Here is a 27,212-nt window from a genome sequence, read left to right as displayed (position 1 = left end):
ATATAAACCCCATCTGCAGAATACTTGCAGCACATATATATAAGAAGCAATGCCTCCCGATCATGGTCTGCAATGTGTTTGCAGTCATTACTGGTGCATTAATAATTACCATTGACCTTCTGGGATAATGACCCTGTGTGTGGTCTAGACTCATCTAATAGGAGTTCTAATGTAAAGCCCCGTGAGGTATTAGAGGACTGAAATCTGCTTTACATGTTCAAACAGCTATCAGGATATAATTAGAAGATGGGAATGTGCCCTCTCATAGGCCCCCAGATTATCACCTCCTAAAAATAACTCCTATATGTGTTAATGTAATATTACCATTCTTACAAATATTATTAACCTCCGTCATATACATGAACATTCTTTATATTTTCTCCAAGACTGGAGCACCTGAGGAGTCTGGCGGCTTTGTATTAGTTCCTCATATACACTGGTGCTGCAAGGATTAGTTGGTTATGTCATACTAATCTTTGTGCATTGCTATGTCAAATGTCTTCCACTAATAGGTTTGATTTATTAGGTCAGGAAGATTGAGTGTAAAGACATGTATACACTTCTGTGGGGCCTTACTATCTTCCTATTTCACACTGTTAGATATAATGTATTGCAATATGTACAGTAATTCCAAGATTCAGTATACAGTAATATCTATATACATCTTGCTGATATAAACATATACTATTTCAGCAAGACAAGAGGGATGGTTATGCTGTATCTATATTCAGCTCTAAGATACGTCTATAACTTTTAAGTGTATGTGGCAGTCACAGAAATAGGGGTGGACCTCATGGAAAAACACTTTGCCAAGCATTTTACACACATGTCCAAGTTATGTATTTTTTTTTATTGTTTTATGTTATTTTGTTCAAGTCTGACTGGTGGTAAAATATGGATGCCATGGTATGGAGACTTGGGGACTATGTATGGCTTGAGTGTGGCTCTTCTGTGCGTATGAGACAATATACCCCTATCACTGGGTCATATTTTGGCCAAAAGTTTGCATAACCATGGGTTAGGTTCACATCAGTGAAGTTATCCACGTCTGTGGTATACAATGGAATACTAGCAGAAAATCTGCCAACATACCCATAGAGGACCCATTCACTTTTAACGGATCACTGCTGAGACCCTGCTCTGATCAGAAGATATAGCGGAGAAAGATTGCTGCAGCGTGATGCAATCCCCAGCCACCAATGCAGTCCATCAATATTTATAATAGAAGTCTATGGAAAATTATTGACGGACTGAGCTGCCGGCTGGGGAGAGGATCACCCTGGATCTTCTGATCAAAATGGGTGTCGGTTTTGAGTCCCACTCTGATCAATAATTTTTGACATGTCTGATGACATAATTAGAGATGAGTGAACCTTGAGCATGCTCGAGTCCATCCGAACCCGAACTTTCGGCATTTGATTAGCGGTGGCTGCTGAACTTGGATAAAGCCCTAAGGCTATGTGGAAATCATGGATATAGTCATTGGCTGTATCCATGTTTTCCAGACAACCTTAGAGCTTTATCCAACTTCAGCAGCCGCCACTAATCAAATGCTGAACAATCAGGTTCGGATGGACTCGAGCATGCTCGAGGTTTGCTTATCTCTAGACATAAGTCCAACTGCATCCATAGTAAAAAATAAGTCCAGTTTATTCACATATTCAGGTACAGGAAAGCAATTTTTTGACCCTAAGGGCAGGGGCGTAACTAGACATGGCTGGGCCCCATAGCAAACTCTTGATTGCCCCCCCCCCCCCCCCCCGACTGACCACTAAACGGTCAAGTGAAGTCATAACTACATAACTGCTAGCTCTGGTCAGGAGTGCTTGAAGTTAAAGGGACATTTGCAAAACCCAGGAGACCAGCAGGGCCACACGGTGCTGCAAATGATGACGGCTCAAGGGGCCCAGTGTATTGCAGGAGCAGGCCATGGGGGCCCTTGATGCGGCGGGCCCCATAGCAGCCGCTATGGCTGCTATAGTGGTAGTTACGCCCCTGCCTAAGGGTATGTTCACATACCTTTAGGTGTCACTGGGATGCCTCAGTCTCCGCAGATCTCCACTCAAAGAATTAACATGTCAATTCTGAGAGCAGAGGCGCGCGAGGCATCCAGTTGACACACTTAGGCAGGCGGGATTCCAAGCGGAGTCCGCAGCTGGTGCTTCGGTGCAAAATTCCGCCTGTTTTACTCAGTGTGAACAGGCCCTAAGGCCTTAGGGTCTGCAAGTCAGCTGTGCTCCCATAAAATTGAGAAATGCTTTTATTCTCTGGTATAAGGAGTGAAAAAGGCTTTTCCAAGCTCCTGATCTGCTGTAAGCTGCATGTCTCCATTCTCCCCCCTTCCTGCTTGATTGACACCTGGACCCAGTCCCAAGCAGGGTGAGGTATAGAGGGGGCAGCAAGGGGGTTTTACAGCTTGCTGCAATTCAGTAAGGAAAAAAAGCACTGTTCTACATTCTGTAAGCTCAGATGGATAAATGAAAGGTACCATGTGTCTCCTTTACCTGACAGCTATGTAATAATGTCAGCAGTTTGGAACGTAAACTGCAGCTGAGGCTACACAGTAATCCGAGCTGCTACAGGGGTGTCCTCCTGTGAGTCGCACCCAATGTAATATAGTAGGCCACAGCAGCCCATCAAATATTCTCTGATTTACAGGACAACTCTGCTGTAAATCATAGCAAAAATCGATACCAGCTTGAAGCTAATATAGACTTCAATGTGTGGCACATGGCCAGTGCTGGACAGGGGTCGGCGCTTCTTTATATATCTGCAGTAAGGAACGGTCTGGCATGTCATACACCAGTCTCAGTAAATCCCCCCCTGCTGTGGCCACTTATTGCGTATCAGGTTCCTCCATTGTGTTTCCTTTGTTTGTCATTTGACCTTTTCTGTCTTCTAAATGTTTAAAACCTACAAAAAAACACTTAAAATGTTGCACAAACTAATATGAGTCTGGAGAGCCCATCGGTTAACTATAGCAACTAGAAGACTGTTAAGTAGCCGGAGGTGATGTGCTTCCACTGAGATCAATATAAGCTTCACCATAGGTGACAGCAGTCATTTGTAAGAGCACCGGATAGCTTTTGTCCTGGGAATAGTTTTAATTTAGTCTGTCTTAAATATTTTATTATGTAACCTTATGATTGACACAAACATATCTCATAGAACACCTCGTAACCATTTGTATCTGGCAAAGAACAAAAAAGATACATTAACACTTTAGCCGTCATTGTTTACCAGTTAGAGATTCAGTGAGCTGGAAAGAACATCTACATACACACACGTATAATTGATGTGTCCATTTTGGGGTTGCACATGAAGCTACTGTATATAACTAGGATATTGTCTATAAATGTGTTTAAAGCTCTGGGATATCACATATATTTTAGTTTTATTTGCTTTTGTATAATATGCATGTACCTTCAAAAAAATAACTTATCAAGAGTATTTCTTATTCCCTCTCAACCCCATCTGACAGTATGGCACTGCACTGTTCCAGTTTTTATTGGGCTTCCTTTTACATGTTGTACTCTTGTAAATCTGCATAGAACATTAGGTACCATTGAGGTACTTAAAGGGGAAGTCCAGGCAAAATAATTTTAAGATATGTTATTACCCAACAAAAGTTATGAAAATGACTAATAGACACTTATTATGGGAAACTCACCTTTAGTGCATTTTCCCTGCACTTACTACAGCATGGCGTGTTCAGCTCTCTGTAAAGTTGGTGACGTCAAGTCACATAAACTGCCGACACCTGCTGCCGCGGTGGGAAAGACTGGAGCAGCAGGAGCCGGCAGTATGTGTGATGTGACATCACCAACTTTACAGAGACCTGAACACTCCATGCTGTAGTAAGTGCAGGGAAAATGCACTATAGGTGTATCTCCCATAATAAGTGTCTATTAGTAATTTTCATTACTTTTGTTGGGCAATAACATATCTTAAAATTATTTTGCCCAGACTTTTCCTTTAAGTAAGGGACTGTTGGTTTATAAAAGTTCAGATCACATTGCTTGGACCACATTGCTATATAATGCAAATTACAAAATTTGATAAAGCTTAGAACTTATTGATAAGAGCCTAAGTGCTATGTGCTGCACCTCATTCAGGATGAGCAACAAATTTAAGGAAAACAAAGAGGACTGTCTAGCAAAAAAACCCATAAAAGACTTGTTCTTTATTAGTGTTCAATCCATTTACAAATCCATTACAAATACTATCATGTATTTTTAGTGGATTCAACTCTAATAAAGAACAAGTCTTTTATGGATTTTTGTGCTGGACAGTCCTCTTTCCATATGGCAACCTGAAGGTCTCCAGATTTTCCTTTGCAAATCCAGAGACGAGTTCACCGGTCCAGGTATGCCACACAGGGCAGTGTTAGGCATGATTATGGTCTGGTTTGATTATTCAACGAATGTAAGGTCTGCCTTGATTTTTAAAACTCTCCCATGGACTCAGTCGACTTCATGGATGCAGTCTTCTGACTCTTACCCAGTTGGAACACTGGGTCCATGGGGTCTACCTAAGTGGCTCCAATGAGCCTACCATGTGTTAATGTTATCTGTCTGAGCAGCTATATGAGGAAAGTTTTGGCGGCTAATCAATGTAGCCATACTTTCTGATGGATTTATGTCCCAATATTATGTTGTATCGATTGCCGCATTACTTGTGTTGCTTAGTGGATGGACTTATGTGACTTTCTGTCTTGGGTATATATCATTGTTATGTCCTCCACCTAATAGTGTTGCTTTTTGGTCTCCTGATAGACCAAGATTGTACGGGAAAAAGCCGCAGAGACCTAGTATGCCTCTAAAACCTAATTGGGGTATACATGTATCTAATATATCAATATATCTTGCTATATTTGCATACTGAGTACATGGAATGAGTGTTATTGCCCTTATGTTTAGGTGACTTTTTTTTTTTTTTCAGTGATTGTGTTGTTTGCAATTACAGAGTTCAGACGTTTCCTGTAGTGTTTGACCAAGTTTGCACACAATGCAGCAGGGACTTTGTCCCATTCCTCCATCCATATTTTCTCCAGATCTTTCAGGTTTTGCGACTGTCTCTGGGCAACATTGAGTTTCAGCTCTCTCCAAAGGTTTATCAGGCGATACATGGCCCCATCCATCCTCCCTTCAGTAAGGTGCAGTCGTCCTGTCCCCTTTGCAGAAAAGGACGCCCAAAGTATGATGTTTCTTTCCCCATGCTTCACAGCTGGGACTGTGTTTTTAGGGTGATACACATTCTTGTTCCTCCAAACACTGTGATTGGAGTTGATACCAAAAAGTTCTATTTAGGTTTCACCTGACCTTATGACTTTCTCCCATGCCTCCTCTGGATTCTCCAAATTGTCCCTGGCAAACTTTTTACAGGCCTAGACGTGCTGGTGTGAACAGGGGATCATCCTGTGCCCTGCACGATTTTAATCCATGATGGCATAGTGTGTTACTAGCAGTAATATTTAAGACTGTGAACCCAGCTTCCTTAAGGTGGGTCATTGACTAGCTCCTTCCGTTAAGCTCTGGGCTGATTCCTGAGCTTTTTCAGAATCATTCTTACCCCACAAGGTCTTGCATGGAGCTCCAGCTCAAGGAAGACGATCATCTTGTATTTTTTCCATTTTCTATAAATTATGCCAACAGTTAAAGCCTTCTCACCAAGCCGCTTGCCTATTGTCCTGTAGCCCTTCCCAGCCTTGTGCAGGTCTGTAGTTTTGTCCCTACTGTCCCTAGACAGCTCTTTGGTCTTAGCAGTGGTGGAGATGTTGGAGTGTGACACATATTTTTTCACAAGAGAATAAATAGTACAGTTCTAATGAACCAACATTAATGACAAATTCATCAAGGAAATGATCTTCTTGGATAGCTCTGACCTTTATTTACATCCCAGTACATCTTAGCAGCGAGTAATTCTGCCTGCATTATGTAAAAGCAATGGATTTAATGGAATGATTGACTATCGTGGCCTATACATGTGACCATTATGATCAAAACCAAACTAAATCTAACTTTTAGATAACCTTTAATTGTAGACAGCATACATAGGTGATCAATTCTCCTTTAATACAAGTACGCGCTCCATAGAAGTATCAGTCTTCTTCAATCATGATCTCTTTTATTATTTAAAAAAAAAAAAGAGGAGCAATTGCTTCAAATCCCAGGCAAGTTTTCCCTGTTGTTATACAGATAAAAGCTTCTGCTGAAAAAGACAGCTGCACCAGGCTGACAACTTCCTGGGAATGAATGTAACATATTTGAAGAGTCTGTTTTGAAAATAGAAATAATTATATGTTTGCCAGTGAAGCCCTTTTCTGGGAACACGTGTTCTCCAATGATGGAAAGCTCTCGACAGCCAGAGATGTAACCCTCTGTAAATTGACTGTAATTACAAAGTTATCAGGACACAGTTTGGTCAGTCTACTTATTCGGCTGCTGCGAGCAGAGCATAAAATAACATTTAACGTGTCTCCAGGCTTAGCACTGTATAATTGGGATTATTTATGACATGTCAAGATGTATGGGCTTTCCTGTCAGCGAGGAGTTAAATTGATCCCACAATTTGTTCTTCTGACAGCAAATTAACCAAAGACATCTGTTTCCTTGTAATGACTGTCCAGTACCGTCCCAGCGGAGCACATACTGTAGTAAAAATTACCGAAAATGTGCCCATTACCATATTATCTTCAGGCTAAATGTAACAATATGAAGCATTCCGAGCACCGGTATACGCGTGTGTGCCGTTCTGGAGATCACAAGTAAAACAACAGTGCAAACTATAAGGCCCACATATTGCTCGGTTGCATCACATCAGGTGACTGTACAAAGTCTAAACTTGGAAGAGCCCTCTATAAAGGTCATGTATGCCTAGTGGGGAAGACGCTGAGGATACATGGGGATGTTTACATAATGTCAGAACATATCCCTGCAACATTATTAATAAGTGTCATTAATGTGAGCAGCGGCTGAGATGTAGGCCTAAAAATGTCACTGCTCATGGGCAACTATTGCTAATTTTACAGGACACAGCCAATGTATGTTCTATTATGTAAAATATTACAAGTTAACACATCAATCATTCTCAATTACTTATTTCTTTCACCATTGTTTCAAAATTTAGAGAGAGAAAAAAAATCACTCAAAATCCTTTTAAAAAGTTTAACATAAAAATTTGCTTTAAACAATAGATATTTTTTTTATGATATTTTGCTTTTAACTTTTCGATTTCCAACCTTTGCCAATAGCTTGTGTTATGCCCGTGCATTCTTAGTAACCAGTGTGGTGGGTACATGGAGCTGTAGTCACTTACTCTATTAAACAAAAATGTCAACTACTGTATCTATTTGTATACAGACATTCACAACTGGGGGAAGGAAGAAAACATGTCTAATATAGGTGCTGGATTTCTCATACAGTATGCGCAATGGTGATACATTTAGCAAAGTTAACAATAATATTATTATATCTGCTCCAGTGCTGAACCTGGTCCTATTTTATCCTATTTTATATTAGTGGTCCACCAAGTACTGGCCCAATAATATGCTTGTTGTCAGTACAGACAAGGTGTATGTACTTATATATACAGCTGAGTTGTCTAAACTGCAAGATTACTGAGGATTGCACTAGAGAACTGCAGTGATATAAACTAGAATCACAGTTTGTTGCACTTTTACACATAGGGGGAGATTTATAAAACATGATGTAAAGTAGAATTGGCCCAGTTGCCCCTAGCAACCTATTGGATTCCATTTTTCATTTCTTAGAGATTCTTTGAAAAATGAAAGGTGGAATGTGATTGGTTGCTAGGGGCAATTAAGACAGTTCTACTTTACACCAGTTTGACCAATCTCTCCCAGTGTGTTGTTTCTAGTATTTATGCCTCATCTACCTGGATGCTGTTCTATACAGATGTACAGTGGTGCCTTGGATCACAAGCATAATTTGTTCCGGGACTGTGCTGGTAATCCAAATCTACTCTTAAACAAAAGCAAATTTTCCCGTAAGAAATCACCGATATGAAGACAATTGGTTCCACACACCAAAAATATATATATATATTTTTATTCTGACTAAAAGTTACTGTGCAGTATAGCGATCAGCATGTGGTGTATAATGTATAGTAAGAGCATAAACCTGAAAAACAGCAGCAGTTTGTAGATACAGGATAGAGCTACAGATCCCCATAATGCAGTAGTGTAGTACAACAGGCTAGAATAGAGAAGCAGGGCTGCTGTCAGAGTGGCCACATGACAGTAATGGGGAGTGTGTTCAGCATGGGCCAATCAGGAAGTTAGAATCACAGAGCTGTGCAGGAGGACAGAGACAGAAACTTTTATATACAGCAGTGTGAATGGCTGAGTGCAAGTGCAGGTACATTATAGCATACAGTTTGTAAAGCTGAGTGCGAGTGCAGGCACATTTTAGTAGCGGTGTGTATAGCTAAGTGTGAGTGCAAGCACATTATAGCAGGAATGGAGAGAATGTGAAACACAAGGGCTGACTGGAGGAAACATGAAGGAATGAGCAGGGCAGATGTGGGCACATAAATGCAGCACTCTCTGTCCGGGGAGAAAGGGGTTACAGCTGTGAAGAGATTACCTCCACAGTCCTGTCCCCTGATGTAAGCCCCAGCCTGAAGTGAATCTGCCATGATTTGCAGGTGAGGGAGCCTTCCTGGGTACAGTGCTATAGATTCCGCTATGCAGACTATGCCCCTCCCCCACTCCCCCTTCCACACAGTACAGGGAGCTCTTAAACCAAATCAATGCTCTTAAACCAAGTTACAATTTTGAAAAACTCTGAGCTCTTCTTGCAAAACGCTCTTAATCCAATTTACCCCCAAACCAAGGTACCCCTGTATAAAATTTAGAAATAAAATAGTGTTCTATATTAGTTCTGTGTGGATTGTGCTTTGTTCCACACTGTGTAAGAGTTAACAATCAGAGGTGGGGTATGTGTCCCTGTAATGAAAACCTCCCTGGTCCGGCCTGTATAATTTCCCTGACCAACGCTTCAGTACAAACTCTTTCCTAAATACCAGACATTGAACTCTGAACCAAACTGACTAGCACCATATAATTATAGGACAGAAATAATGATAGATGGTGTAAACAGTCAGCTCTAGATTATACTGGTAAAGGTAACAGCCTGTGTATGAGGAGCACTGGGGTGACTCATAAAGAATATCATAGCGTTTCGGGGGAAATTATAAGGAGCTCTGAGATTAATACAGCCGCACACGACACGAGGCTCGGAGCCGCTTGCTGTTGTAGGTATGATTGCAGTATACAGCAAGTGCATCTTACATGGATCTTTACTAATGGTGCGTTTACACAGACAGATTTATCTGACAGATTTTTGAAGCCAAAGCCAGGAACAGACTATAAACAGGAAACAGGTCACAAAGGAGAGACTGAGATTTCTCCTCTTTTCAAATCCATTCCTGGCTTTGGCTTCCAAAATCTGTCAGATTTATCTGCCTGTGTAATGCTGGGTTTACACAGAACGATTATCGTGCGAATTTGCACGATAACAATCGAGCGGCGGGGGTGGCAAAATGATATATCGTACCGTCTAAATGCTGATCGTTATGAAAAAAAAAATCGTTACTCCGACATCGTTAATCGTGCGATCAGGCCATAAATGCACCGTATCAGACTAAGAGACTGCAGCTGTATATGTCAATTGCTCATTAACTTGCTGCAACATCTCTGCATGAATGCTTTCTACTCACTTGGATAGGGATAATACCTTGACAACAGATATTTTCTTCTTGGATGTATATTTGTCCCTTCAGATCTGAATAAAATAGATATTTTAAAATGACATCATAATCCATACATATAGGAAGATAAATGTGCTATTCATGCCAGACAAAGTGACATTTATTATTTATACTGACAAATGTGTGTCTAATAACACATATGGTGCAATGGTGCCTAAAGCAAAGTGTATAGACCAGAAACCCAGGAGGGCAGATTTATTGCACCGATCGTGTATTCTTGTATGGATTTGGTAAAACATTCTATGAACCAGCGAGGTCAAACATTAATGAATCTAGATCAGTGTTGCTCAACCATATCGGGTCAAGTACCATCATGTGATGAGATTTTCCAACCGGGTACCTTGAACAAAGCAATCAGATATATACAGTACATAGAGGTTAAAGTGACTCTGTACCCACAATCTGCTTCCCTAAATCACTTGTACCGTCGGATAGCTGCTTTTAATCCAAGATTTGTCCTGAGGTCCGTTCGGCAGGTAATGCAGTTATTGTCCTAAAAAACTACTTTTAACCTCTCAAGGACAGAGCCAATTTTCGTTTTTGCGTTTTCGTTTTTTTTCCTCCTTGTGCTTAAAAGGCCATAGTACTTGCATTTTTCCACCTAGAGACCCACATGAGCCCTTATTTTTTGCGTCACTAATTGTACTTTGCAATGACAGGCTGAATTTTTGCATAAAGTACACTGCAAAACCAGGAAAAAATTCAATGTGTGGTGAAATTGAACAAAAAAACTAATTTTTTTTAAATTTGGGGGGTATTTGTTTTAACGCCATTCGCCCTGGGGTAAAACTGACTTGTTATGCATGTTCCTCAAGTCGTTACGATTACTATGATATATAACATGTATAACTTTTCTTTTATCTGATGGCTTGTAAAAAATTCAAACCATTGTTAACAATATATGTTCCTTAAAATCGCTCCATTCCCACACTTATAGCGCTTTTATCCTTTGGTCTATGGGGCTGTGTCAGGTGTCATTTTTTGCGCCATGATGTGTTCTTTCTATCGGTACCTTGATTGCGCATATACGACTTTTTGATCGCTTTTTATTACATTTTTTCTGGATTTGATGCGACCAAAAATGGTTAATTTTGCACTTTGGTTTTTTTTGTGCGCTTATGCCGTTTACCGTACGAGATCAGGAATGTGATTAATTAATAGTTCGGGCGATTACGCACGCGGCGATAGTAAACATGTTTATTTATTTGTTTATTTATTTACTTTTATTTAAAACATAGGAAAAGGGGGGTGATTCAGACTTTTATTAGGGGAGGGGGCTTTTTAATAATAACAACACTTTTTTTTTTTTTTACACATATACTAGAAGCCTCCCTGGGGGACTTCTAGTATATACACTTTGATCTCTCATTGAGATATTTGCTGTATAGTTATACAGCAAAGATTAATGAGATCGGCACTCATTTGCTTTCGGCTGCTGCAGCCGGAAACAAACTAGTGGCGAGCCGGGGATGGCACCATCTTGGAGCAAACACCAGGCCGGCATAGACGTGTGAGCGATCCTCCCCACTAGACACCAGGGAAGTGCTGCATAGAGTTATCGGATGCAGCTGTCAACTTTGACAGCTGCATCCGATTACTGAATTAGCGGGCACGGCGATCGGACAAATCGGGCTAATTCTTTTAGACCTAGTCTGATCACCCTGAGAAACAACCCCTTAAAGGGGTTATCCAGTGTTTTACATGTTTTTTGTAATATATTGCTGCCCTGTTGGTAAACATAATAAATAAACATGCTACGCTTACCTCTCTTTGCTCCCACAGTGTCCTGACGCTGCCTCTCCGGTGTCCTCTGTTGACTGCAGCTACTTTATTTCCGAGATGAACTTGTCTTGGGAGTGACAGCCTGCTCAGTCAGCTTAGATGGGACAGGGCAGCGGCCAATAAATGGCTGAGCAGGCTGTCCCTCCGCAGACAAGTTTGTCTCGGAAACAGCAGGTCTGCAGTCAGCAGTAGACAAGCATAACAAGTTTATTATGTTTACCAGCAGTGCAGCCATATATAAAAATGTTTTAAACGTTAGATAACCCCTTTAAAGCCCCATGGTGTACTATTATGTCATTGTGGCATTAAAGAGATCTATAGAGCGCTCAGGAGCTTTATACCTGGTGGCTGCCTTAAGCAGCTAACAGCTGCCAACAATAGCTGGTACAGAGTGATCTGTGATGCCAGCTATTTAACACACTAGATACTATTAATTAATGTTGACAGCAGCACATAATCAATGATATCAGGCATCTTTGGTGGTTGAGGAGTTAGATCAGCTTCCCCTCACAAGTCACAGAGAGCTGATCTGTTATGCTCTCTAAGCCTCCATGTTTTGGAGTGGTAACCATTTGAAAATGGATCTGTTAAATAGACTGCAAAAAAGCAGTGTGAACCCAGCCTTAGGGGCCTATTCCACGGGAGCGATAATCCGCCCGATTCGGCCAATTATCGCTCGGTGGAATAAAGAAAACGATCAGCCAATGATCGTGTCATCGGCTGATTGTTTATTTAGGGCCAGACCTAAAATCATCGGTCCCCCACCGCCCATCGCTACGGTGGAATAGCGGTGCGCGGCGGGCGACCGACGATTTAAGAAGCACCATACATTACCTGGCAGGACTTCTCCTCCGCTCCGTGTTCCTTCCTGGGTCCCGCGGCGCAGCATCAGCAGGAGGAAGACTGAGTGGAGGAGAAGTCCTGCCAGGTAATGTATGGTATCGGTATGTATCGGTAACGATGTCCCTGCAGCCCTCGCTCAACGATCATTGGGCCGTGGAATAGGCCCAGTAAACGATCGCCGATCTGGCAGATCGGCGCTTGTTTACATCGTTGATCAGGTCCTGCTCGGCCCGTGGAATAGGACCCTAAGGGTACAAACACACAAAACTGCTCCGAAGTGGATTTCTCACTGCGAATTTGCAGCGAGATCCACTGGGGATACTTGCCTTGTAATCTCTATGGGCAGACATATTCGCAGCAGGGTACCAATCAAATTACAGTGAAATCCGCTGCAGATCAGTCGTGTGTGTTTGTACCCTTAAAGGGGTTGTCCGGCGATAAAAAATTATTCACAGAATAACACACATTACAAAGTTATACAACTTTGTAATGTATGTTATGTCTGTGAATGGCCCCCTTCCCCGTGTTTCCCCCCACCCACGCTAGACCCGGAAGTGTGGTGCATTATACTCACCGCATGTCGTGTCGTCCACGGTCTCCGATCGTCAGCAGTGACGTCTTCTTCGTGAGTCCGGCGGATCTTCCCGAGTGCCGGCAACCCTCTGCAGCGTCATCCGAAGCTCAGCCGCGATTGGCTGAGCATAACTGTGCTCAGCCAATCGCGGCTGAGCGGCTGATGACGCGGCCACATCATCAGCTGCTCAGCCGCGATTGGCTGAGCACAATTATGCTCAGCCAATCGCGGCTGAGCTTCGGATGACGCTGCAGAGGGCGGCCGGCACTCGGGAAGATCCGCCGGACTCACGAAGAAGACGTCACTGCTGACGATCGGAGACCGTGGTCGGCACGTGAGAGGTAATGTATAGCGCACCACACTTCCGGGTACACGGGTGGGGGTGGTGGGACACGGGGAAGGGGGCCATTCACAGACATAACATACATTACAAAGTTGTATAACTTTGTAATGTGTGTTATTCTGTGAATAATTTTTTATCGCCGGACAACCCCTTTAAGCATATTTGTTATGACTTTGTGCATAATTATCTGAACTATTATATCACATAATTATTCTGCATGGTGAATAGCATAGATGAAAAAAATACCAAATTACAGAATTGTGTTTTATTTTTTGTTATATCACATCCCAGAAAAAATCTGAATAAAATATGATTAAATAGTAATCCCATCTATTTCAAAATGGTACAGACTAAAACTACAGATCACTACGCAAAAATCAACACTAACATAGTAAAAATAAAGCTCTATATAACGTAATATAAAAAAATTATGGTGACTGTTAGCACTGCATACAATAAAAAAAGCACACCACTGGTAGGAGTCCGATATGTAAAATATGTCATCCTTTAGAGAGTTTTAAAGTTTGAACCCATTACCTAAAGTACATTTTATAATTGTGTCTTCAGGTTTATGACTTTGTAGTTCTAGCTGAGGGGTATACTGTATTTCATGCTTGGTATAAATACACTAGTTGCTGACATTTCTCTGCAAATGGTAAATGATGTCCTCTGTGAATTTATACAATCTTGTCCCCACAACAGAATAAATTATTGCCTGTCTATTGCACTTTCAACACAAAACAAGTGATATTGTCTTCTCTTTCGCTCACAGGACCAGAACATTTTAGCTCCAAGAGCTTTGCGGTACAGGCTCAGAAAAAGATTCTGAGCAAAATGGCTACAAAGACAATGGCAAATATGCTTATCGACGACATAAGCAGCGAAATCTTTGATGAGCTTTTCAAAGCGACTAAGGAACATGTGAGGAATAAGAAAGAGGCTCACAAAATCCTAAAGGACCTTATCAAAGTTGCTGTAAAAGTTGGCATTCTGTATAGAAATAACCAGTTCAGTCCTGAAGAACTGGAGATCGTGGAGAAATTCAGGAAAAAGCTCAACCAGACAGCTATGACAGCAGTCAGTTTCTACGAAGTGGAATACACGTTTGATAAAGGTGTTCTTTCCGGACTACTACACGAATGCAAAGACCTGCTCCATCAGTTGGTACAGCGCCACTTGACGCCAAAATCCCATGGACGAATCAACAGGGTCTTTAACCATTTTTCAGATGTCGAATTCCTTACCGCCCTTTATAGCCTTGATGGAAGCTGCAGGCCGTACCTCAAAAGGATTTGTGAAGGGGTCAACAAATTGCTCGACGAAAGAGTTATTTAAAACCCTCTCCTCGTTTCTTCAATGATTCTGATAATGTGCTAAGGAATGGCTTTTTCTGGAATGCAAATTGCCAGTGGCCAGATGAGAGCACAGATGGCCGTATCAGGAATATTTATTTTGGTCCTTGGACATGTTGTGTACTACATACACTGAATGAGGCCTTCATCCATAACCATTAAACTGTGTATCCTTATATGAGCCTAGATAGCTGGTGTTCAGTAAGTCATGGACAATAAATGGGTATCGAAAAAGAATGAGTAAAAATAGACAGAAGAGGAGATAGAACATCCCTGATCTTCATTGATATTTGTTAGGTGTTACTGGGCCTTTTTCTTCTCAGAGATCTACTTGTGCTTCATATTATGGTCTCATACATATACGCTCTTATGTTTTGGCTTACCATTGTTAAATAGGGACTATGTAAAAGGCTGTACATCACACTGTCGATTTAGGACTTACTATGATAACAACATAAATGGCCTTAAAAAGGAGAGTTGCATTTACATCAGAAATACCTAATACTTTACTGTAAAGCCACAACTGATAAATAGCAAACTGTAAAATCATGCTTAGCCGGTAGGCGGACTTACACAGCGGTCAACCAGTGACCAAACAGGAGCTAAAACTAAGTCTGTACATTTCTTTACCCTAGAATTGAGGCAAGAGGGCCAAGGTTTCATAAGTGTAGTGATAATGCACCAATGCTGCCTATTCCCACATTGCCATTACTGTCATATTATGAAGAGTCATACTGTAAGGAGTTACACGTAACTATTCATTGTTCGAATCACAAAGTGCTGCTGAATAGCTCCAAATGATGAACTATGACAGACGAATGGAGGCTGTGTGCCAGTGGCCATTGGAACCACCTGAGAATGCTCTAGGGAATGTTGGAAAGAGACATATGGCTGCATGGACAGGAGACGTATTGGGCCCAGAGCTGCCATGCAACTAGTGGGGTAAATGACGTCACGTGCTGTAATATGTTCCATTTCCAATTCAAAAAAATTTGAAAATCCACTTTATATCCGATCATAGTCTATAGTGACAGAGGACTGTCAGTTCACATATTTTTGTGATGTTATGTATATATGGTATTCCCAGCACTAATATATACTTGTATACAGTATTTATATTTTGTGTATTAAAAATTGATTTTTTTCCTTACAGTTTTGGAAAATAATATTATTGATTGACTTGTGAATTGCCAATGGAACCTATTTATATGACGTGAAATCTATTCTGTACACACATTTAGGACTTATAAGAGGAGCCTGCTAACTGCTAACTATAACAGAAGAATACAAAGGTTAGGTCTCATACATGAGCGCATGACAAATACAGTATCATAGGGAATGCTTTATGGATGTGCACAATAGAAAACTGTACATCCGTATGGGCCCATAGTTGTTCAGCATGGGTATCTTATGATAACAGGGTAATGCATCTGTAGTGTGGGACCTGCATAGAGGTTTCGCACAGATCTGAAAACACAGATTTACGGTATCCTTTGACTTCAATCAGTGAAGTTTTCCATAGCACATGTGCACAGAGGGACTCCCCCTAGAACCATATTACAGATCCATAATGTCCAGAACCGCTACATGTGCATGATCCCTTGGGTTGGGGCTTTGTGCTATGATAGGGATACTTGTTTATTCAGCTGCTGCAATTGTAACACAAGAGTCACTGTCCATAAAGATATGTTTAGTGATGTTACTGCAATAGGACTTTTTTTTTTTTGCTATTCACAACTAGGTGGACTTTTTGTCATTCACCCTGAATAGTCATGTAGCAAAATTAGCTTGAAAATATAGTTCTTTTTACTTTCTATAGAACAAGAAAGGTTAAAGAAGAAGTCAGGTGGGGAAGTAAAAAAATCATTACAGGAAGGGATGGTCCGAACCTTGTTCGGGTCGGGTTCGTACGAACCCGAACCCTCGAAAATGATTCCCGCTGTCTGCCCTCTCCGTGGAAGAAGCATCTAGCCTGCTGATGTGTCCCTATAGAACATGGAACACTGAGGATAAAGGTATTTTTCTTACCTTAATCCTCAGTGCCGTTTTTCAGTTTAATCCATATGCTAATGCTTTTGGTATACTAAAGATGGGACTACTGTCCTCAATGGCAGATTTTTTTTGTCCCATATATTGTCACATATAAGATTTCTTTTCGACTGTTACAGTAATGAATGTTGTATCACCGCAGTAAGTGGCGCTTCATACAAGCTGCAGTGTCAGAATATACTACTAAAAGGGGCTTCAATAAAATATACACTCTGTACATCTCCATTACAATCCTGCCATCAGCTGTTTTTGTCAGAAAGAACTCCCAAGGTAAAACTCCAATGGAGGGCTGCAAGGTATCTCACTGTATATATAAGTCTCCAATATCAAAAAAAAAAAAAAGTAGACTGCATAGTATACTTTTATAATGCATACCGTTATATGGAACGGCATGGTTTAGCATGCTGTTCTATGCCCCCACAAAAACAAATCTCACATAAGGGTGAATTGCTGCTGTATAGCTGTGTTCTATGAGATTTCATATGTTCATTTTTCCTTTTTCTGGGTAGCATGGCATACTGTTTACCGTCAATAAAACACTGTGCCCGAGATAGATTATCTCCATATGCATCGAAAATTGTGTGGTATGAGTCCCCTTTATCGATCCGCAGGAGAGCGTCACACTACAGTACATCCACACAATTGTAAGCATCATGCCAAGTAGGCCTTTGTACGGTTATTACGGGATCACAATGCTACTGTCTATGTAAGTACTTGCTACCATTATTATCCGTTCCTTACACTTTGTACTTATGTACTTGATATTTGTATTACTTTTATTGTACAGCGGAAGGCGATGTCTGTTACAAAATACTTAATAAAAAGTATGCCGGGTCAATGGTGAGCCTATAGATATGTTTATCATGTACAACAGATATTGAGGGAATAAAGTCCGTATGGATCTTGTTGTCTTTGCCCTTAAAACAAACCTCAACTTTGGCTAAATTGTGGTTATAACTGAGGAAATTGAGCGGCTTTGGAATATATCTCTCTTCATTACCTTTTTTTTACTTTGTACTCGGTGTGAAGAAAAAATCTCCTGCTGCTACCTGGAAACCATCAATAAGAAGGCTATAGATCTTATTATTCTCACTCTTCTCTCGATTTAATACTTTGCAAGCACAAAGGTAGGTAGCTGTGAATGGCCTGAGGATCTAATGGGCTCATTACCACCTTAAAGTAAAGTCTGCTTTTGATTAAGTATACATAGAGAAACCTTACAGTTCCCAAAATGTTAATTTTAGTTTTCTGTGATTTCCAGTATTTTATAATAAAACACAATAGGATATAGAGATGTATAATAATGCACCTGTATGTATTTAATTCTCTCTAAACCTATTACCTATTAACCACCTGATATCACCAACCTAATGGTAATAACTCCACTAAGAAGATGGGTGCAAAACCCTGTACGCTACCTCAATACAGCACTTCACAAAAAATGCCTTATAGTAGTAATGTTTTTCCACCCTACACAGCACATGCCGTGCATTTATGATTACTATTCCAAACCATAATGTAGTAGCTGAAAAATCTTTGCAGGTTCTCAATGCTAAAACCCAGGGCCGGGACAAAGGGTAGGCCAGGGTAGGCGATGGCCTAGGGCGCCATCTCCTGGTGAATTACAGGGGGCGCAATGTAGCTCCACGTAAAAATCCCCCCACCTGACCTCACACAGCAGCATCCCTTCTCCACTCTGCTCCAGCTCCGCAACGGCAGGACCTGCGCTGCTCCTCCTCTCTTCTGCTTGGCTCCAGAGCAGAAGAAAAGCTTCTAATTAATGTCACATGACCTCTGGAGCCAAACAGGAGAGGGGAGAAGTGCAGGGACAAGTGTAATGGCAGATGCCCCAACCCCCGCCCCCCCCTCCCGACAGAGAACGATGAGGAGACTGATCGGCATCCTCAGAAACATCCTCAGTGTCCTCCTCCACTGCTACTGCTGTGTGGGTGGGTGAGTATTTGTGTACTAATGGAGTGAGTGTGTGTGTGTGTTAGTGGAATGTGTGACTGAGATAGGACAACTCCCAGCATGACCTGTGTGGCTGAGGTAGGACAACAACTCCCAGCATGACCTGTGTGGCTGAGGTAGGACAACAACTCCCAGCATGACCTGTGTGGCTGAGGTAGGACAACAAGTCCCAGCATGACCTATGTGGCTGAGGTAGGACAACAACTCCCAGCATGACCTGTATGTCTGAGGTAGGACAACCACTCCCAGCATGACCTGTGTGGCTGAGGTAGGACAACAACTCCCAGCATGACCTGTGTGGCTGAGGTAGGACAACAACTCCCAGCATGACCTGTGTGGCTGAGGTAGGACAACAACTCCCAGCATGACCTGTGTGGCAGAGGTAGGACAACAGCCCCCAGCATTCACCTGTGTGACTAGGGTAGAACTACAGCTCCCAGCATGCTCCTGTGTGTGTGGGGAAGGGGGGGGGCGCCATTTTCCTTCTCTGCCTAGGGCACCAAAACTCCTTGTCCCGGCCCTGCATGCCTACAAAGTTCTTATAGTGAACCTGTCACTGTGAAAACGCTATTTAGTATACCGACATCAAGAGATGACAAAACCTCAAGAACACTTGTGTTTGCCTAAACACAAACGCTCTGCATTTAAAGTGATACTCTATTCACCAATCTGCTGAGCAGATTGATATTTTATATATATATATATATATATATATATATATATATATATATATATATATAATCAATGTTGTTTAGTTTGAAAGGTTCCCTTTAACCCCCAACCCCATGCATCAGCTGGAGAAGGTGGGGAGTGAGTTCAGGAGCTGATGGGTGCTGGTATTTATGACCATCATCAAAACTACAGATCACGGCACAAAAACTAAACCCAGAGGTAGAATATGGATATACAATGTATTAAAGTGAATCTGTTACCCATGAATTCGCTTCTGAACTGCTGACACCGTACCATAGCTTTCAATAAAACACAGGTTGGGCTCAGCTTACAGCCTTTATTTCCAACTGTTGTGCAAGTGCGTTTGATCTATTAAAGCTGCAGCCTCACTTATCACACTCAATGTGCCTGTGCCCCCCAAAAGCAGAATAGATCTCTTTTACGTTGAGTCAATAAGAAACGTGTCACTTTATAACACATGCAGATATTCAGATCTGTTTGGGAAAAATAAGTGCTGTGGATTTCCATTATACATACTGTGTCCAGTTCTGGAGACTTCACCTAAAAAGGGATATTGATAAAATAGAACGGGTCCAAAGTCGGCCTAATAAATGGTGGAGGGTGTCGGGCATAAAACATATCAGGAAAGACTCAGTCTGGAGGAAAGGGGGGACATAATCGAAACCTTTACGTATGTTAAAGGACTAAATTGGGTTCAAGAGGAAAGTGTTTTAGAAAAAAAAACACCTCAAGAACAAGAGGACAAAGTGAGAGGTTAGTTGGGGGAAAGATCAAAAGCAACATGAGAAAATATTTCTTTACTGAAAGAGTAGTAGGGCAGAGTCTTTAGACAGGGACCTTATTGCCTAGGATTTCCATTTTTTATGTATTTATTTATTTTTTTACAGCTTCGAATATGTTTAGCTGATATTTACACCTTTAGGCTGGGTTCACACTATGTATATTTGAGGCTGTATTTGTGAGGCTGTATAGCAACCAAAACCAGGAGTGGATTGAAAAAACAGAAAGGCTATGTTCACATAATGTTGTAATTGAGTGGATGGCCATCATTTAATGGCAAATTTTTGCTGTTATTTTAAAACAACGGCTGTTATATTGAAATAATGGCAGTTATTTACCGTTATATGGCGGCCATTCACTCAATTTCAACATTGTGTGAACAGAGCCTTTCTGTGTTTTCAATCCACTCCTGATTTTGGTTGCTATGAGGACCTGACTTGAGGACCAAATACTGCCTGAAGTATACAGTGTGTGAACCCAGCCTCAATGATGATGGATGACCATCCTCCCCATTCCCCGGCTGGGCATTCCTCTGTTATCTATTGGAAGGGTGAGCTGCCGTAAGAGCGAAACAAAGGGAGCAGGCAGTGATTTTCATCATGCCCAGTGGTTGCTTGGGAGAGCCCCATACACCTTAGATTGACAGACGAACCTGCCATGAGCGATGGGTATGGTCATCAAAATCTAAGGTGTATAGGGACCTTTAGACTAGAAAATAAAAAAGTTTGGTGCACACAGACAAACGATGGGGATCTTAGTATCTGCTGGCAGTGAGAGTCTCTGTCAAGACAATCTTATTTGGTCATATTCTTTATGAATGAACAGGCTTCCCATGACATCAATGTAGCTGAATGCTTTAGCTTCAAATCTAAGGAAGCCTTCATCTAAACAGGAAATGTAATTGTCACACAAACAATTGCCAAATATTCTAAAGTGCAGTTCAGATGAATACTGTGATGATTCAACTGCTACCTGCAAAGAACAAAACCTTTCCCCCAGATGTTTCCCTTGTATGATTTGTATGTGAGAATTAGGGTTTCTATTGACTATAAATATATACTGTGTTGTTTGTCCAGAACCAGCCATACAATGTTGTCCTACTGTTTCATTTTCTGCATACTGTATAATGTAAACTTAAAAAAACACAACTCTAAGCAGCAGCAAGTATAATTCATAAGGTCAATACCAGGTGAATCTGGCTATCTGATTCCCAGAAATGCTTGTCTTACTTGAAATCACATGTTCCATCTTTTACACCATTTATGTCCCACTTCAATAGAAAAGAATGGGAGAAGTCACAGAACAACACAATTCATGTCGAACTGATGCACTTCAATAGGAAATAATTGCGTCCAAGTTGAACTACACTTTTAGTTAAAAGCTTCAAGGCCACTTAGTGCCTGAGTTGCATTGTGTTTAACAAATTGATGGAATCAATACTTTTCTAAAAGCCATGCATCTTCAAAGGTTACAAATGGAGTCATCAAAAAGCCATGATTCAGCTTAGAGAATAACGTGTTCTTCATGGTAGATGAGAGGCAGTGGACCTTATATCTTCAATAATGGTATGACGCTATTAATGATTCTAAGGGGCAGATCATTCTCAGCTATCAATTCTTATACATACCGTTAGAATAGACTTCCATCTCATTTACCCTCTACCCTTTCCCGATAGTCCACTTACTACCTCAAGCTACACTCTTATCCCATGTAGAATCTCAGATTACCACCAATACTAAGGGCCCTATTACACAGGACGATTACCGTGCGAAAAATTATTATATCATTCAAATTTAAACGATAATTATTCTGTGCAGGCAACGATCGAAAAATCGTTCATGTGTCATTGATATAAACGTAAACCTAAAATTATCGTTAATCGTTCGCTGCAATTCCACATTCGTTCGCTCAAGTTCCGCATTTGTTCATGAATTGTTCATTGTTTTCCTGGGATCAAAAGGAGTAAACGATCATAGTAACGATCGCAATAACGATCGTAGTAACAATCGTAATGCTGCGTTTACGCGGAACGATTATCGTGCGAATTTGCACGAAAAGGATCGAATTCGAATGATAATCGTACGTGTAAACGCAGCGAACGATCAAACGACGAGCGAGAAATCGTTCATTTTGATCTTTCAACAACTTCTCAAATCGTCGTTGATTGTTCGCAAAAAATTTGCAGATCGTTCCGTGTGAACAGTCGTTCGCCGATTTAACCAATGTGTGAGATAGGCTTAAGCGATTGCAAAACGAATTTTCCATACGATATAGCGTACCGTCTAAACGCTGATCGTTATGAAAAAAAATAGTTACTCCAACATCATCATACGATCGGGCGAATTATCGTTTTGTGTAAACGTAGCATAACTAACGACCATTGTTCTGTTTAATATGGTAAACGATTTCAAGTTAATGATCATCTCGTTTGTGATCGTTTATCGTTAGTCGTTAATTGTTAAAAATCGCTCTGTGTAATAGGACCCATTTACACAGAAAGATTATCTGACAGATTATCTGCCAAAGATTTGAAGCCAAAGCCAGGGACGGACTATAAACAGAACAGGTCATAAAGGAAAGCCTGAGATTTCTCCTCTTTTCAAATCCATTCCTGGCTTTGGCTTCAAATCTTTGGCAGATAATCTGTCAGATAATCTTTCTGTGTAAATGGACCCTTTCTCTCAGCGAGATTTCACACACATTTTCTGATAGTTTATCAGTTTTTTGAGTCAAAGCCAGAAGTGAATTTAATAGAAATAGGATATACCAAAGAAAGAACCATACTTCTTCCTGATGGATCCACTTCTGGCTTTGTGCTAGTTTTTCACTAGTCAAAGGGGGAGATTTATTAAACTGGTGTTAAGTAGAATTGTCTTAGTTGCCCCTAGCAACCAATCAGATTCCACCTTTCAAAGAATCTTTGAGGAATAAAAAGTGGAATCTGATTGGTTGCTAGGGGCAACTGAGCCTGTTTCACTTTACACCAGTTTGCTGTGTGAAAACCATCCTAAAGAGAAATTGATTCAAGGGGCAAAACCAATCACTAAGGATTTAGCAAGGGGTGAATTGTGTGCCAATGCAATATCTACTGTCCTACCTGCCACATTGAACAATTTAGTGTAGCAAGTATTGGTAGGTTCATAGAGTTGCATTAAACTATATTCCATCTCTAGCTCTCGCTCTACCCCTGTAATGACTGTAGTCAAGGAAACTGGATTTGGAGGGGAGATGTCGATAAACTTTTTATCTATCTGATCTAAGCACACTATCAAAAGAAAGTGGACACTGTCACAACAAAAGAAGCTTAAAGGCCCTATTCCACCAACAGATCTGACGACAGATTATCTGCCAAAGATTTGAAGCCAAACCCAGGAACAGACTATAAACAGAGAACAGGTCATAAAGGAAAGACTGGATTTCTCCTTTTTCAAATCCACTCCTGGGTTTGGCTTCAAATCTTTGGCAGATAATCTGTCGTCAGATCTGTTGGTGGAATAGGGCCTTTAGATATGTCATAGAGACAACTTGACTGGTCAGACCCCTGATTGGTCAAGGCCTGAATGCTCAGACCACGACCAATGAAAACTTTTGACATGTCTCTCTGACCAATGGGCCACACATTGGTTAGCACTGTCGCCTTGCAGTGCTAAGTTCCTGGGTTCACATAGAACAACTCCTGCAAGGAGTGTTTGCGTGGGTTTCATGCGGATACTCCGAAAGTCATTATATATATATATTTCAGGTTTACCTACATTATTATTCAGTACTCTATTAAAGCTGAATGGCTACCTCTAAAAAGACAAAAGAAACATACAATATTTCAGAGACCTGAACTGCAATAGAATAGTTAAAGGCATATTTCAATCTTATGAAGTAATAGCATATTGCTAGGATATGTAATCGCTTTATGATCAGTTGGGGTTTGCATTTGGTACCTCCGCCAATGGTCTTTTTCCACTGCACAGCACCCCCTGGGCACCCAGCCGTGCACAAAACTGCACCGCAGCCTCATTGAAGGGATTGGTGATTTGCTGCAGTTTCCTGCACAGCTATGTGGACTACTATACATAGAACAGCCCAGCACTACCTACACCATCAGAGTAAGCCCTCCAGCAATGGTATATTCTAGAAATATGTCACCATTTTATAGGATTGGAAAGCCCTTTGGGGTTGTTCCAGGAAGCTGCTGAATGTAAAACTGCTTTTTAGGTCCATATTTGTCAGATGGACAGGCTAATGGGGCCTGGGAATATTCTTAACCTCAATCTCTTAAACACGCTGTATTATCATTGTGCCATAGCAGAGTAAGGAAAACCAGCAATATATCAATATACATGTTCTTAAAATAATACTAGCAATACCTCCAGCTATATAATCATTGCAAATAATTACACTGTTCCTTTCACCCAAGAATATCGGAGGTGAGCACTTTACTTTTAGGTAGAGAAGATTACTGCAGAAAAAGTGATTAAGAGCAAATGTATTAATGTATATAAGAGGTATAAAATCCAGTAATGTATATAAGAAAATCTGTAAACTCATTTCTATATATAAGATTTATGGTCTACTAGCTAGACTCACAATGCAGCCTTTGACACTTTTGTAGGCGAGTTTTGTGAACGACCCCTGTAGGGATTTGTGCATAAACCTCATTTTATCTTAATAGGGGTTGTTCACAGAACTCACCAACACCTGGAGTGTTTCCACCGTATACTGAACTTCTGTCGGCAACTGCGTCTGTGCATGGAAGTTTCAAAGGGTGTGTTGTGACAGGTATGCTTTAAAAAAATCAATTTATTATTTGCCAGAGTGAACCCCAATGACAAACTGGGCTGACCACCTTAGACAAAGGTTTTGTGCTAAAAGAGCGCCTTATCATTAAGCTGATCAGGCTGAGTTAAGCTGCGTTTACACGGAACAAATTCAAACGATAATCATACATGTAAACGCAGCAAACGATCAAGCGACAAATGAGAAATCATTCATTTTGATCTTTGAACATGTTCTTAAATCGTCGGTCGTAAAAAATTTGCAGATCGTTCCGTGTAAACACCGATTTAACCTATGTAGCGATCGCAAAACAATTGTTCCATACGATATATCGTTCAGTCTAAATGCTGATAATTATTTTTAAAAAAATCGTTAATCGTACAATCGGGCAAATTATCGCTCCGTCTAAACGCAGCATAATACACAGAGATGATGGGTCTGCGCTGCAGAAGTGGGGCATGCGCGCTGAGGGAGTGCGTGGCCTGGGATATCAGCATGCAGTGACAACAGCATGGAGCAGGAGGAGCACCTTAATGCGAAAACATGGAGCTGGAGGCCAGTCAGCAATAAAGATGCAAAGCATCACTATCTCTCAATCATATACATATATAACTTTATTGGGACATTTAGGTAAGAATAAAATGTTTACAGCATATTACCTTGTGTTGAACAATGCCACAGGCAGAGGAGCAGACATGGAATAAATACAGAAATTTCTTTAGACTATTCTGCTCTGTAGAGCAATGTTCTGCTGCAGCATTGGGCAGGGAACAGGCAGGAGTGTGGTGGGGGAAGGGCTGTAATGAACAGCTGTGAGGAAGCAATGCATTTTGGTAATTGTAGTACTGAGTAAATGCTCAACCAGAAAGTATACAGATTATCTGTTTGTTTTTCCAGAACAGGTAGGCAATGCTATGGGTTTCTGCAGCCTTTTTATTTACCTAATGTCAGAACACCAATTAAAATATTTTTCCTTGATATTGGAAGGACCCACAAAGCCTTGAGCAATATTTTGTGGATATTTTATTATACAAGTTGTAACACCACCAGAGGTAAAGGCACACTATTTTACCTCTTCGTCGTTTCCGACATCCAGGATCTTCCATGTACTTGTTTCCGATGACTCTGACTACTGTCCTTTTATTAAGTAAGCAACTTTTTAAATCGTTACTCTGCCATTTAGTTCTTTTCCCCCGGGCCCAAATTTATTTTCTGGAGTTTAGGCCCATATCTCATTATATTTTCTAATGAGTTTTAATAAACATTGGGGGGGGGGCACTTCATGTGTTGAATTATTCTTTTCTTTGAAAAAAAAAACTATTTTAACTACAGTAGTCCTCTTTTTATTAACTTCATGGGTGGACTTGGTGGGAGTATGAAATTTATTGGTGGACAATATTGCTGGGGAAAGTAAAGCATAAAGAAATAACTGAAGATTTTGCCAACAACACTGTTTTAAATTTTTACTTAGAATCCTTTTTAAAAGGCACAGACAGAGGTAAACAAATCTAAAACAATTCAATGACAAGAACACTCAATGGATAAGTCCAGGACAACTCATTGCATTGCTTTACAGAATCAATAAAAAGGCACCACACCAGTCAGCTGTACATGTGTATTGTCCTGTTGTATTTTATCAAGCAGACTGGGACCATGCAGATATCGCTGGGTTTTGATACAATCTACAGTCATGTTTTATTGAATTTTTTTTTTACATTTTTTAAAGTTAAGATGCTGTAGAATAGACACCATGTGATGGCCAAAAGAAACTAACCATCCACTAATAGGAGCTAGACAGCATTCAGGTGAACCACTAGTCTGTACACAGAGCTATACATTAAGAACTTAATGAGTTTCAGAATATCAATTTCCTATCACACATAATAGCTGGACTGCTTCTATTATTGCCATTCTTAGTTACTTCCAGAGCTTCTGGCATTGTATGGGAATGACGGATATAAAATACAGCAACAATTGCATGCAGCAGTTTGCAAAGAAAAGGAAGCATTTGCTTGCTCTGTACCATGTATTGTAAAGTTGGCATTAAATTGATCGATCAATGTTCAGCTTGGATTTTATTAACCTAAAAGGTTTTGTGGTTTCTACTATAGGTATAATAAACATCAATCATATATACTGCATTATTTCTTTATTCTGCTTGTTTCAGGAAAAGTTAACATTTTTGATATCCAAGATAGATATCCATGCAAAAAAGGTGGACGGGACAGCTTTGCCTTATTCTATTGGCCTCTATACTAGCTGG

At 40.7% G+C, this 27,212-nt stretch overlaps 1 protein-coding gene across 1 annotated transcript in view; it reads left to right on the top strand.

The window, feature by feature from the left end:
* TNFAIP8L3 (TNF alpha induced protein 8 like 3) overlaps positions 1-15,946 on the top strand; it is a 58,966-nt gene extending 43,020 nt beyond the window's left edge. The window contains exon 2 of the mRNA XM_069956577.1: positions 14,107-15,946. Coding sequence (XP_069812678.1) covers positions 14,107-14,669 — 563 coding nt within the window. The 3' untranslated portion in view covers positions 14,670-15,946. The remainder of the gene's footprint in view (positions 1-14,106) is intronic.
* The last annotated feature ends 11,266 nt before the right edge of the window (positions 15,947-27,212 follow it).

Source organism: Dendropsophus ebraccatus, chromosome 1 (genome assembly GCF_027789765.1).
Source record: "Dendropsophus ebraccatus isolate aDenEbr1 chromosome 1, aDenEbr1.pat, whole genome shotgun sequence".
Lineage (NCBI taxonomy): Eukaryota > Metazoa > Chordata > Amphibia > Anura > Hylidae > Dendropsophus > Dendropsophus ebraccatus.
The sequence above is the reverse complement of the archived record's forward strand: the minus strand, read 5'-3'. Positions and strand labels throughout refer to the sequence as shown.